The sequence below is a fragment of the Halictus rubicundus genome, chromosome 10 (assembly GCF_050948215.1).
Source record: "Halictus rubicundus isolate RS-2024b chromosome 10, iyHalRubi1_principal, whole genome shotgun sequence".
Classification (NCBI taxonomy): domain Eukaryota; kingdom Metazoa; phylum Arthropoda; class Insecta; order Hymenoptera; family Halictidae; genus Halictus; species Halictus rubicundus.
This window is the reverse complement of record NC_135158.1, coordinates 8,819,709-8,834,831: the sequence shown is the minus strand read 5'-3', so window position 1 is coordinate 8,834,831 and position 15,123 is coordinate 8,819,709. Positions and strand designations below refer to the sequence as shown.

At 45.8% G+C, this 15,123-nt stretch overlaps 1 protein-coding gene across 3 annotated transcripts in view; it reads left to right on the top strand.

Annotated features, from left to right (window-relative positions):
* The window catches only part of Neur (E3 ubiquitin-protein ligase neur), a 98,938-nt gene that overhangs the window by 42,458 nt on the left and 41,357 nt on the right, over positions 1–15,123 (top strand). For 2 of the 3 annotated variants that reach the window (XR_013082945.1, XM_076795452.1), the window contains exon 1: positions 5,562–5,952. The exons of the other annotated variant lie outside the window; for it this stretch is intronic. Coding sequence is in view for 1 of the 2 variants with exons in the window: in XM_076795452.1 (XP_076651567.1) it covers positions 5,640–5,952 (313 nt within the window). In the remaining variant the exon portion in view is untranslated. Of the gene's footprint in view, positions 1–5,561; positions 5,953–15,123 lie in introns of those variants that run through there. 3 annotated transcript variants of the gene reach the window in all.

The following is a 15,123-nucleotide window of genomic DNA, read 5'->3' as shown; positions in this document are numbered from 1 at the left end:
CTATATTAAGTCTTGATTCTCTGCGAAATAAAGCCAAAAACTTGAACCACGTTTCTGGCGTCAGAATTCATGATATCAATAATACAGAGCAAAAGATGTGACAAGTTTAGCGGATCAAGACCAAGACAGATCTTAAGTCTGTGTCTGAAGGCTGTGAATGGAAATTATTAATTAAAAAGTTACGTGACTACCCCGGGCCCTTAAGGGGAACAGTGTCTGCGGAAGTCGATCGCGACGATCGAAAGTAAGTTCGACGTAGCCGGGTAAACGGTTCCTTTCAGTTCGCGTACAATCGTTACGCAAGAGGAACTTCGGCCCGGATAAAACGGAAGTGCGAAAGGAAGCCGCAGCTACGCCGTCATGAGCATATTTCCTATCCTCCGAGGACGTGACTCTGGCCCCCATTCCTCCTGTCAGATTCAGCTTTGTGCTCTTGGAACGAAAAATAAAATTCCCGAGCCGCACAAATCGCAGCCAAACTATTTATCTAAGGAATAATTTATTTCTCGTCCGTCGTTCTTGCAAAATCAATCACTAAAAATGAGAAACCCTTGTAAGCTGTTTATTTGTCGTTTTAGGAACAGATTTAGATTTTTAGTATTTTAAATAGTAATGAAATGGTACCAAATATGGCGTAGTTACTATTTCATATTGATTATTTTATAAGTTATTTTATGTTGAGAGACCACGCTGCATTTTGGTCAATTTTACATATAATAACAGCGAACTGCATTTATGTAACAGTGAATTATATCGACTAATATTTGCCCGCGGTGGTACCTTTTCATTTTAATTGATTCAGCCAGCTGCACTTACAGATATTTTTGGTTGCACCTTGTGCAACCTGTTCTCGTCTAGTCACCGAGGGTTTAAAGGGTAAGGACAGGGTTCAAGATTCCAGAGGAACCCTCCAAGGCATCGCTGGTCTGGAATTGAACGGGGTAAGAATGGTGGTTTCGATCGAAGCCGAGGGTCGTGCAATTCGAAGAGTCTCCCCTCGATAATAAGGGTCGAAAAGCGACGTCTTAGATAAATGTTAGCCTCTAGTGACCCTGTGAACCATCCCCCTATTTAAATGTCTGACTTGTTGCCGCTGAGCAATCGAACACTTCTGACACTTTAGCGAGCCTGTTGATAAACACTTTGAAATCTAATTTCCAGATTTCATAACAGAAAATATGTTGAAACTGTTATTTGAGAGGAAATTACTAGTTATTGAATTATATTACTGAAGACGAATAAATTGTATTTCACGCGACTGAACAGTTTGCCAAGAAACTTCAGATTAAAATAATTTTCAACAGTAATTTTCGCGATAAGTTTCCTGATTTTCAACGGTAATTCTCGCGGAGGAACGTTAGGAATTTTCGTGGCTGATATTCGATAGTTTCAATTTGCCAATCAATTACCATCAGTACCATTTGACTTGTCAATGCCGGGACCTCGTTCCAGCGATTTCGCATCGCATCCTATCGCCCGGTTGCACAAGAGACTGCACGCTATCAATTCCTGACACAGTCGCGTCCACCTTCGATTTCACTTGTTCGTCGAATTTCCAATTTCTAATTTCCCGTGCGTCATCTTACTGCGTCCTGCAGGAGTGCAGGATTCTGCGGAGTGTCCGTTGCACCTATCTAAGCAGTCGGTTCGCAAATTGAGGTTTCCTATACCGTGAATGCGGTTTCTGGCACGTGCACGGTGCGACTGATATCCTTTGTTTTCCAATTTTACAAACAGCCCATTATTTCTGATTTTTTCAATCAAGTACCCTCAAGTCAATTATCCTCGATTTTGACTTTCGACAGGGTCCATCTTTCGAAAAGAACTTTTGCAGCTGACGCAGTTGGTAGGCAATTCTGTTTGAATCAGTCCCTATTATCCCATGATTAATAGGGTTCATTTGATAAAACGGTGAAGAATGACACAGATTCGAACGTCATGTAAAAATTTTCATTCAGCGGTTTAGAGCCCGCATTCACGTCATTCAGGATCGAGGCATGCTACGCAGAAACTTTGGGTAATTTGAATTTATTTAACTGTTACGGAAAGTGTGCGTGCTATGGGGGTACCTGTATATCCGAGAAAAACGCTGTCGGCGTGACACGCGTTTATTCAGCACAGGTAAGAATTTACAGTTGGTTTTTTAGTGCTCAAGAATTATCCCGTCCATTGAATTTTCCCATTTTTACGGACACATTGTTCTGTATGTCTTACAGAAGTTGTTTATCACACGTAATAAATGGTTTGGTACACGACCAAAAAATAAGATCAATATTTCAAATGCAAATGAAAAACTGTTTTTAATTTTAGACATTTTAGAAATTGTCAGAGTGACAATTTAGAAATACTTGAAGATTAAAGGATTTAGATTGTTTCGTTTAGGTGCTGCTTAGAGATCTAATTGTCTTATCTATTTAGGGAACGGGATCCAATTGTTACTCTCGATTTCCTCCTGGCAATGAACGGCCCGAGACAAAGGTCCGCAAAATTCTGCCAAATTCTTCGCGCAATTAATTCCGTCTGTTGACGTCATCGCCATCGGTCTGTCATGGGACGAGAAACGCATCTCGAGTCCCATGGAAACACGATATTTCTACCGTTGTACTTCGATCCTGTAACTCGAAGTGGCAAACCAAAACAAGCCTCGGCCGTCACGGTGCGCAAGCTCGAAGGCAGTCTGCATTGTTAGAGCAACTGTAATTTCGTGTGTGCACAATTGTTTCAGCTACTGCGATTCCAGTCCGATTTCGCCGATAACGATGCCGAGACTGAGATAACATTTTCCCATTAAAATCTCGAGGAAAACAGTGAAATCTTTTTGTTTGCACAAAGCCGCAAAAATGTTACATTCATTAATCGAAGAGCAGTCGCATTTGTTGAAAAAATTGGGTATATTTTCTACCATTTTCTCAGCTGATTTATTCCAATTTCTACATGTATTGAGGGAAAATGTGGAAGCAAAAATTTAAAAAAGAAAGTGTCATAAAATTTTGCAGGATTTCCGTAATACAACTGGAAAAATTCATTGTTTCTACCAAAATCAATAATCCGTTATGTTGTTAGCATTGGTTTGAGTGTGTTTCTAGTGTGGCAATTTTTATAGTAGAGGCAATATAAACTTCAAGAAAATGAATAGTGGTATAGCTGAAGATGGAGAAGAGAAGAAATCAGAAAGGATGTCAAGAATGTCCTTTTTTTCGGTGGCGTCGTACCAACTCACGGTCCGACGTATCACTGGGAAGTTCTCGAGTATTATATCACGAAAAGTAGCAGCAACAGAGGCAGTGGAAAACACAGTGAAACTGCGAAATTTATGATTGGCCAGGACGATACGGAAATATGTAAATAGAGTCGTAGAAACAACCTGGGTAAAATATGGAGGGGATTCTGCGTTGAAAACGGTCCAAATGGCAACGCCCGTGATCATGAATAATGCAGATCGCAGGAAGAGTGCACACAGAGATACCGTAAGTAGAATTTGGAGTTCCCCTGAAATTCGTCGGGCTACACTGGAATTCACACCTTTCAACTTAAACTTTGATTAAACGAACCGAAACAAATAGTTCTTAATGCAAGATAAAATACTCGTTAGAATGTTCGAAATGCGGCTCCGTTGTGCAACGGCGTTACGTTACAAAATGATAACTTAATGTTTCCTTCGGCGCAATTTTCCTGCACGTTCTGAGGAAACTTTAACAATACGCAGATTTCTATTGTTAATTGAATAACGTTGTAATTGGAGGCCTTGGTGGAGACACCGGGGAAGTACAGAGTTTGAAAATTATTTAATTCTTCGGACAATCGGCAGTATAAAAATTAATTTATTATAATTATTACACTGCTGATCTTTATGCATTTCTACCGAAATATAGTGGATAAATTAAAAAAACAGTGAAGACATAATAATGTAACATCATAATATTCTCACGATTATTAGAGTGCAAATCAATTTTTATTTTAACTCCTGTTTGTCGAAGCATTTCAGCCTAGATTTCTCACAGGATTAGAAAATTGATCGTAACAATTTATCACGTGGAAAAGTTTTTATTTACAATCCCTTCTCGCCGAAGTCAATTTTTTTCCGACGATGATTGCATAAGAGGAGCAGCAGGTGCCCAGCGGATATAAACTCGGGTTGTAAATTCGTTACGACTAGACTGCGGATCTTCACGCAAAATAAAAATGTTCCTACCAGCCTATTGTCCTAGGATCTTCAGCGTCTTTGAGGATTTTGGACCGAGGGTATCGAAAATCGTATAGAAAATTCAGGATATGCTAATTCAGCCAGTAAAAGAATTGATCCAGCAGCCCCACGAAATGATCCCCCGCCTCAAAACCCCGGTTCGTCTACACTAAATCAGAACAAAGGGGTAGTCGCATTCCCCCCGATTACTGGTAGTCGCAGAATGCAGGAAAATCGTGGATCATTGAGGGCCGGATCGGTTATCGACCAGAGTGCTCCGCAAACCAATTAATCGGCATTAGAGAAACAACGGTGTGGGTCTGTTGGTGCGGCCGGAAGCCGTTCGGAACACGGGGTCCGGCCAAAAATCCCTGGTCAAGCGTCGTCGTTCCAATTCAGCCGAAACTCGCCGGTCCACCTCAAAAACGTTTCCTCCCTGTCTCGGTGGTGAACATCCGCGTCCAACATATACACGCATGCATACGCTACACCCCAGCCCATGCATACGCCCCCGTATGGGGAAGCGCTGAGAGAGAGAGAGAGAGAGAGAGAGAGAGAGAGAGAGAGAGGGAAGGGCGAAAAGAGTAAAAAAGAGAAAGAAAAAGAGTAATCGCGTCTAGCAGGATCAATGCTCGTGCAGTCGGCGACCAGTTCGAATTTCCAACCCCGCTTGCCTCTCGGGTTCGATTCGAAGGCAGCACGGTCCACCCCGGCCTCCCCGCGTTGGCGCACTGGGGTGGCCCGGTGTGTCGGTGGCCAGGTAAGGGGCAGCTGTCCACCAGGTGCCAGTCCCCCCACCAGAAGCATCGGAACCGCGGTGGGGATAGACGGCCGTTGATTGGTCGGTGGCTCGCGCGCGGCTCCGGCGATACTCTGGCGCTCGAGCGAGCAGCAGTCAGTCAGTCCCTGGCCGGTCGAGGGGCACGTAGGCGCTCCGTACACGCGCGTTCCTGCTCGCGTCCTCTCGTCTTCGTGTCACGCGATTATAACACGGCTGTTCCTGCAACAACCTCCCACGACAACAAAACAAAAACGACATTCACCGTAACCCCTTCGACGCCCAAGTGTGTGCCGAGAGAAGTCAGTCATCCTGCTGCTACTCTCAATAATCTGTATCCATTTCGTCTGGACGTTGATGAAACTCACCCCGGGTCCGCGGCGATCGTCGACAGTGTGCTCCATGTGCCATCAGTGAATCAGAGCCCCCGTGTGTTTCGGCCCGAGGGAAAGAAAAAGAATCGATTCTTCTTCTTTCGATCGCACGATTTTATTGTCTCGGTAACTTCTGCGGTCTGCTGTTGCTGTTTTGCCACCACCACCATCGCCACCCCCACCCTCCCGGGTCTCGTCTCTCCAACCCTAGCTCGGGGTTTTTTTTTTTTGAATTTTTGTTGCGCCCGAACCCCCGGATTTCTGCGGCTGCTCTCGTCACCTCGAGAGCACCACGGCTACATTTATGGGGGTGTCCGGAGAGTGCGCGGTCAAGGGCAGCAAAAGCCACCCCTGTCACTGCTGCACTCGCGTCGTCAGCCCCGCCGGCGCGAGCCTGCAACAACAGCAGCAGCACCACCATCACCACCACCATCACCATCATCATCACGAGGCGCACTTCGCGCACCACCAGTCCAATCATCACCACCTCGCCAACGGAAAGAATAACCCGGCCGGAGAGGTGCAACAGCAGAACAACAACGCCGACAGCAACATACTAGCACCCCTACGCAACAAGATGAAGGTGCTCAAGAAGCTGAAACGCAAGATGGGCCTAGGTGAGCCACACCCCCACACATACACACGTACACACGCCGCGTTATTTCGCTCTCTGTTTCGCGAGTTTCATCCCCGTCGTCCACCGGAGCGCTCGCCCGGCTCCCTGGACCGCGAGGGATGCGCGAAAGGGGTGGGAACACGCGTTCTTTTCGGCTTTTTAGCAGACGATGCTGCACCGTTTCGACCAGACCTCTCGGCGTTTTTCAAGGCTCTGTTCGCGCACTGTTCGCTCGCTAGAGATTGCACACTAATTTTTGAAGACTCGAGGGTGGCTTTTTGTTCGAGACGAGCCACAAGCTCGGGGGATGATTCAAGTGCTGGAACTTGAACCTTAAAGGGTCGCGGGCAGATCTTAATCTGGGTGAAAGTTGCCGGTGTTGCCGGGTTTTCGTACCTTTCCAGAAATGATTGCAAGAGCCTTCATAAATATGGAAGACCACACGGTACTTCAGTTGTGTTCAACATTGTTCAATGTTGTCTGAGATTAGAAAATTATCGTGTTGCGAGGGAGCCTTCTAGATCAGCTGATCGTGTGTTCAGATAGTTCAATAGTTCTCTTACCTTGCACTAACATTTATGGAGCATCATAAGCTGAACGATATCGTCGTGGGGCTGCAATTTAATTTCAACAATTTACACATTCATTTCTACAGTAGCTCCATTACCTACAAGCTCTAATAATCTTCATTAGTAGTCCAGAAACCAAACCGGTTTATCTTGAGAAATTAATAATTAATTTCTAAACGTTTCTACCTTATAGTATTATTAGCCCTTTGAACGCCGCCATGTTGCCGACACCAGGCCCTTCTATCCGAGTTCTGACGCAAACAATTTGATCGTTTACATAACAAAATTTCTGCGTAGTAGATTTTATCGACAATAAAAGACAAACCCCGACATAATCAAAGTTCCAGTTGTAAGCGTACGATTTCACAATTTTAATAACAAAATACATATTTTTACCATACGATAGACACTTCGAAAACTCCTGGTCCAAGGTTTGCGATCTAAACGGGTGATCCATTGAACATTGAAATATTTCTGCGAACGAATGATTCGTTTTGTAACGCAATTGGCACCACGAGGTTTGGTTATGGGATCGATGGGATCCCCATGGACGGCCAATTCGAGTACGCTTTGAGCGCGAAAGGCCTTCCCGTAGACGATTACCCGTTTAAACTCGTAGACCACTTTATACGACGAGCGGCGCTGACATAACACGCGCATTGAAGTCACCTTTGAAATTAAGCTGCCAGTAATTTCTTTATGGAACCGGTCTTGGCCGGTTAGAGGGGTGGCTGTTGCCATCGGCTGTGCTTTTGTCACACGGGAACACAGGCGCACACCGTGTTCGGTGTTGTAACATTACCTAGAACGATCGCGGCTCTCACGCGTGTAACGTTTCGTGTGTAGGTGCACACGCCCGGTGCATCGTGCTGAAAGGCTGCACCGAGAGACGATTTTTGCATCGGCCGGGTTTTTCGTCGCTCGGATTACCGGCCCGCGGAAATGAATATTTACGGGACGATCGGGTCTGGCACACTAAAACTACTGAAATAATAATTTTTTCATTTTTCTAATAGAAAGATCGTCGAGTGATTTGCAAGCACTTTTCGACTTTTCTTCGAGTAAATTTCTTAGATTCTGTATAATGAGAATGGAGACGTTTCCACGAGACTGTAGCGTGTCTCTTGGGTAGGAGCATTGCACGCAGATTCGTGAAAAGTATGATGGCCCCGTTTCGCCGGTGCGTCTTCAAAGGCTTGATAACCTCGAGATAAAATCACGGTTCTGCCTCCAGTAAATTAGAATCTGTCTCCAGGTAGCTTTGTCGGGGCTCGATCGCCTCGTTACCCTCGTGGACACACCCACACACACACACACACACACACACACACACGTTTTCCACTCGTTTTTATGGTGTTTGATCTTCTCTTCTCGGCGTGCATTCTTTATTCTCCTCGCTACCGGTAACTGAGTTATGCGCGCCAGCGAACGGAGCATCGGGCCCCAAAATAAATTCGAACACCGAATATTCCTCATTTCTTAAAAAAGAATTTCTCCCATCACTCTCTCGATCCCCTAACGTAGCTTATAACCGGACTGGGAATTAATTTTTGTTCAAATTTTTAAAGATTAGATTGCAATTCAAATTGAAAAATCGTAATGGACGTTACCCGATATTGTTCTAGAGCAAATTGTAGACAATCGCGTTTATTTCTCGGAGGCGCGAGCATAATTGAATACAACCCTCGAACATGTCGCATTTAAAGGTTCGCGTAATGGTGGCGCGGAGGCGTAGCCGGCGTAATCGTTAAAAGCCGCTTCTTTTTATTTTTAATCGCAGTTTTCCCACGTAGCCTCCAAGTGAAAGGTTCTTGAGATAAAATAAAAAAAAAAATAAAAACAGCCGTTGACGCGCGGACAGGTAGCATAAACGCGCCGCGCGCTTTGCCCACCGATTTATTCTTTCTCGAACCGTTCGGAATCGGGGCCGATGATTTCCCCGATAAATAATGTCGACGGTAAAATGTATCTCCGTTCCGAATGGATTCGTCCCGATTTGATTGATAACGCGGCGGAGGAATTATGAATTCGGATGTCGAAAAGGAAGAAAGCCTTTTGAATAGCGTCGTGAATGGAGAACTATTCTTAGGCGTCCTCCACGATCCACTTTCGATTCTCGAGGACGTTAACGATTGTCGGTTATTTCCGGAAAATCCGATAACCTATATACTAGCTCGCTGGAAAATATCTGCTCCTCCCGGACGAGAGAGAAAGGATAATTTCGTTCCCCGCTCTACTCCTAGCTGAATTTGAAATCACGCTGACCCCGTTTCGCTGATCGGTGTCGACAGGGTTCGAACGCGGAAGGACACGGGATTCCGACTTTTTCTTACACGCTTATAAATTTATTAACAGTTTCTCCCTTCGCTCGCTTGTTATTCTCCATTCCTGTAACCTTCAAACCCTACAAGCCGTCGCTCGGACTAACTATTTTTTCGGCCGGTAATTAATTTGGGGAATTCTTCTTGTTGCAATTCTAGAAATTATTCTAGAAATAACTAGAAATCCTAGAAATTACAGAAAATCACATTTTTTACATTCAAATTTTGAAGGTTTATTCACACTGATTTCACACTGAGATGAAAATTTGATTAAAATTCGTTTTATATAAGCTGCACGCATCAGAAACTTCGAAGACGGGCACTGCGCTGTATACTGAATATTAATTTAAAGCACTGTCGCCATGTTGGTTACATCGAGCTCCCGTATCTAGACCCTGCAGTTGTAAATAAATAAACAGGTGATCAGTTCTTTTGTTCTCGGGTGCATAGGACCGACGTATCATCTAGTACAAAGAGGGATTGAAATGTGATATTTTGGGGTGTCCGTAAGGGGTGACTGGGATGGGTGGGTTGTTCGATCGACACCCGGCGTCCCTTATCCGCGGCACCTTGAAACCCACCTTTCACTCTTCGCGAGGACTTTCTCGGTATTAATATTCCATTAGGTCGTCCCGCATCCGTCCTCCTTCAGATACAGGACTCGGTTACAATGGAACTAGGCCAGAAGCAAAGTACCGTCAGGCAGGAGTCGTCATTTCCTCCCGTTATTTTCGCGCATCCCCTCATTTCCGGCGCACAACGGCCGCAGATATCGCGCTTATCCGCAACTCTGTCACGGGGGTGGATTTGTATCGTCGCGGGGGTTGACATCGTTGACCGACTTTTCTCTGAATGGATGATTTGCCGGTTGGAGACAGTCAGTCACCCAAAGAGTTCGAGAGAATCTCTCTCTTCCCTTTCCTTTTCTGTCGCATCCTCCCGTCAACCCTTTCTCTCTCTCTCTCTCCCCCTCTTGCCAGCCTCCCCGGGTTCGTCGTTTCCCGTGCACCCCGTTCTCATCAGATGTCCGTTGTTCCCGGCCACGTGACGAGCCTTTTCCTAAGAACGTACCCCATTGTCAGCGACAGCTTTCTCGCGAAGTGGAAACCCTCCCCCTCATCCCAACCCGGCTCTTTTTCCCTCTCGGCCGACTTTTGTCTTCCGCCAGCCACTCTCTCCTCCACCCCCCGCGCACACGCCTCATCCCTCAGCCGCGCGCCGTATCTTTCACGAATTTTTAGATGCGACAATGCACCGACGCGGACAAAGAGCAACGGAGTCTGGGTCGTGGCCGATTATTCGAAAAATCCACCAACCCCTCGCGCTCGCAACGCCCGCAGTTTTTTCGATTTTTCTAGGTCGCCGGGATTTTGATTCCATTTCTGCGCTGATTTGCCGCGTTTTTAGTCCCCGGGCTCAATTATTTCAAGTACGAACAAAAATCTAAAAATGAAACTAATAAATTGCCGTACAGCCGCCCGTCTCGCCTGTTTCATTCGACAAACCTTGTAAAAACGTACAACATTCGATAGATTGTTGAAAGAGTCAAGAACATTCGAAGCTTCGCGTGTTGCACACAATGAGACCGTTCTTCTGCACCGTGTTTCTCTACGCATTTATGATCCACTTCTAGTCAACCGATCGAAATCTAGAGCTGTTTTTCTCGCTGATCGATTCAGCCTACAACGGTGTTTCTCAATCGTTACTTTTTATAATAACAGCTCGATAAAAAGTAGCGCGATAGCTTGACCCCCTTGCGCTGCGATTTATTTTAAGGTTGCAGCGATGAGGAAGTTTTATTTAAAAATTTTTAAATACAATTTTATCTCGCTTCGAACGAAATTAATAGCCAACACGTGCTTGGCAGATTCTGCTCGACATCACGAGCCCGACTCGACGTTACAGTGCAAGGGGTCAATGAAAGAAATCTTCGAATTTCAGCTGGACAAAAAAATCGAATAAACTGGCAGTAAATTTATTCGTAGCTTCGGTTACGTTTTACGACAACTCGTTTAACGAATTTCCCGAACAAAGGTCCGTTTCGACCGCGGCGCGGGCGTGACGTCATCGGTGAAAATTCCGAAATTTAATGGTCCTCCGATCGAAAGCGGTGTCAGAGGTCGCAGCTGCTCCATTTCTCGTCGTTCCTTTTCTGTTTTTACGTGTCAACAACTTTTCCAGGGAAAGAGGTCTCGAGAGACCAACGCTGCGCGACTCTTTCCGCGTGACACTTTGTGGGAGGCCTTTGAGTCACCGCCCCTTAAATATTTTTCATCGAACACGTGTACACTCGACGATGTGCTCTCAGTCGTGTGCGTGCGTGTGTGTTTTTTTTTTTTCTCCAAAAATCTGTGTCTTCCTTTTCATCGCTGAACAAAGGAGAGTTTTTATCTTCCGTTACTCGCGAAAGAACACAAAAATTACAAGTGTATGTACTGCATGAACGGTGCATTTTAGAACGATATTAATACTAATGACTGTCAAATGGTTTCTCCTGACACATTGTGTATCAACAGCTTCGCACATTTTTCTAAAGCTTTCGTTACTGTTCCCCCACATGCAAGTCATTAATTTAGAAGATTGGACAGCAAACGGAAAATACTATTTTTCAACGTAATTCAATAGTTACGCACACACTTTTATGATCTAAAAATGTATGCGTAACCTTGCAGGCTAGGAGAATGTGCCAAAAACACAAAAGGAAAGTCAAAGAATAAATTGAAGATCAACAATACAAAATATATTGGGTGCACAAATTAATATAAGATCTTTTGACCGCTATACTAATTGCTTGTAAGAGGAATTAAATGCATAGTTGTCCGTTGATAAGTTTAAATTTGTGATATAATCGCCCTTGCATTTCTAAAAATTCATTAAGACAGAAGTTCCTGGCAACGTACACGTCCAAAGTGCAAAGATTCGTTCCCCAGTGAAGAAAACCATACTCTCCAAGCAAAGTTGCCAGTTTATCTTTTCGCATGAAAGCGTCACAGATTTCATCCCCCGTGGCCTTCCACCCCACTCCGAGTTGCCCCGAGTTTCCCGGGTCTCTTTCATCGCAAGATGACGAATTTTCGAAGCGAAAGACACACACACGTGTACCTGAGAAAAACCCGATTCTGCCCGGTGACTTTAATGCCTGCGCGAGGCAGGCAACGTTAGAGCACGGGGTTTCGGTTCCATTTGTCCGAGCATGATCGGGCTGACGGTAAAACGGCTGCAGTCTCACGGAATTCGTATCGAAGCCGATCATTCTTCTGGGGTAGCAGCTGTGCTGCCCAACCCTCGGCTATACCTCCCTCGCCACCCCTTGTTTCCTCCCCCGGTCCGAACCAGAGGGTTCTCCTCTTTCTGCCCGAGAAACCAGGGAACAGCTGACGGGCCTTTAAATTTTTCGTGGTGCCTTTTTACCTGGGCATCACGTTCCAACGAACGCGAACATGGCTTCCTCCCTGGAATCGCCGGCCACGGTCATTATCCGGACAATAAACCCGTGGAAACCGGCCTCACTTTCGATTTGCTAGATCTCCTTGCTGTTCTCCTGGATCGATGAATGGGGAACCTTAGATCGGAAATAGGAATCACGACAATGTCTTCCTCTTGCGACCTGGAGCCTTTCTTCCCTTAAAATCTTCATTCGGTTTGTCGAACTCTGACGCAAGGTTATTTTTAAGCACAAAGGGACAACTGGTCTGGAGCTTCTAGACGAATCAGTCTGGTAGAACTCTGTTCGTTTTGCAATTGAGAGACACGCGGATAAATTACTATTTCAGAAGAAATATTAACACCTTTTATTTTTTGTAATTGTGCTGTATCAAGATTGGAAGAAAAATCTTTTACACTGCGATACTGAACGAAACTATTAAATTAAATTACTGGGTGGTGACGTGTTGGTTTCCTATTGAAATCTCGGTATCATCGATTGACACTATTTTCCCGCGCATTTGCTCGAGTCATTGTCGAGAAAATTGCACGAAGATCGCGTTGCTATTCTCACGAAGAAGCCTCGTCTCCCATTTCTTGCATCATGCGCGCGATCGACGGTTCAGAAAGAGATCCCGGCTAGATCGCCGAAAGACAAGAAGCAGCTGAGCCTCGGAGGTCCTCTCTTGGAGGAGTCTCTGAGTATACGCGGTATACTAACTCCGGTATACTGCAAGCGTTTCTGCCTACGGGTTATTCCTCTTTGCTCCTTCGTTCGCGGTTTTTCCTCCTCTTTTTGCCGCGGTGATTCACTCTCGGCTCTCCCGGCCCAGAGATTCTCAGTCTCTGAGGAGATCCTCAGTCGCAGGTGGACTCGCGAGGCGGTATCAACACGGTGTTCCGGATGGTTGATTCTCTCAGGTTCCCGAACGGTGGGAAAAGAAAAGTCTTCCTTCTCCTTGAACAGCCGTGACTCATTGGGACGTTTAAGATGGAAAGTCCACCGTTGGACGGATGACGAAATTTCTGCCGGACAACGAGCTGCGATTGCGCAATCGACGTCGATCCGAGTCGCACAATGAGGCTTCGATCCTCCATTATGCTCTCGATGTCGTGACGAAACGATCTGTCAGCGGTGGACGTCGAACGTTCTTTTCTGGACCGCGAGGGAACGTGGTCGTTATTGTTGCTCGACATTCGGTTCTGGCTCGGAGACGGTCTCTTCTGAGCTTTTCAGGAAAAACATTGGACGAATTTAGGAGCATCGAATTTGCAACTTAGAATCGTTAAAGGGGGAGAGAAATCATTGTTTCGCATAAAGACAGCAGTCCACTCGTCAGTGTCAATAAATATGCGTCATGTAGAATCAACACCAGTTTTTCCTCGTAACGACACGAATGAATTTCGACCGATCTTCAAGGACGAGCCAGGATGCTGCAATCTATCCGGATCGTTTCGCGCGTCACCGAAGAAGAAGCCAGCTTCCCTGAAGAGGGCGATCACTGACCGTCCTCACTGACTGTGGACGGCGTTGGTGTGCGTTCGCGCCCAACCACCCACTTTCCGCTTCGTCCGTGACGTCACGGCGCGGCGCCGCGAATGAAACCCGTCTTTGTTCCCACAAGCGTTTCGCGAACCGGTTTACCGGGCGACGGTGTGTTCCGCGTGCCCCGTCAGCTGACAGGACCGTTTAATCGGTCGGGCCCGGTCTTGTTTTAGCAGGGTATCGGAAATCCCAGGTCCTCGTCCCGTCGTCGTCGACGTCGATCCTTTCTGGGAACTGTCCGTTTCGTTTTAGAAAGTCGTCTCGAAGTGGAATTGCGGATTTAGATAACACCGGCCGGAGGATTAGCTTGCTTTTAAGGACGCGCTGATCGCTCGTCCTGTTGCGTTTCGTCACAAATAGAGTATGCTTGTCCTTGCTTGTTGCCGTTTACTTACGGCCTGCTGTCCGCCATCGTTTGTCCTCTGGTCAAACATGCGAGATTTCGAGATAGTTGAAGAGATGAGAACGAAGATTGAAGAGTAGAAAAGGACATATTTTCACTGCGTAGGGTGTTCAAAATTGTTCTTATCGTTGCTTGCGCTTCGAGATTAGTAATCGAAGATTATTGCCATCGGTAAATAGCAGGGTATCTTCGAAATTCTTTGCTACAACCTATTGTCTATCTTCCGGCGCGGATCTGCACCAGAAATGTTCGAATAATATATAAAAGAATTGTTGTTAGCAGTAATGTTATACAAAGGGAGCAACGGAAGTGTAGGAAGATAAGAGCACAATGGTCTGGATAACGGTTACAAGGAATAAAGATAAGGGTCGGCTTCGTGCCGATGAAGAAAATTTTTGGAATATTTCCGCCGGTGCATTTTCCTCTGGATGCACCTATTCGCGCAGGTATTCCGTGTTTTCCGAGCTTCCTGCCTGGTTGGTTGATAGGGGAACGGAAATGGGGATGAATCACGGGCCGGAAATTCGCGTCATCGGTGCAACGTACCTGAACACTATCGCATCGGAACAGGTTTTTGGGATCAATCCGAGACCGTTCGCTCAGAAGACTCTTCTCTCGCGTCGCCATCTTCCGAATGTTCGAGCAAATATCCTAAAATTGGTACAAAACGGAGAACAGTAGTTGGAAAAACTATTTTGAATTATGTTCTGGATTCTTGCAAACGGTGTGCGAGTTATTTCAGTCGTGGGTCGACAGTAAATTGGCTTGAACTAGCTGATAAAAGGCAAGGGAGAGGTATCCTAAGCGTAAAGATGGCGCCGGTAGGAAGGCGGCGCGCATTAGCGGACCGAAAATGGCGGGCCGGTATAATGCTGACATAAAAAAAAAAGTGCAAGCGAGAAATTATACG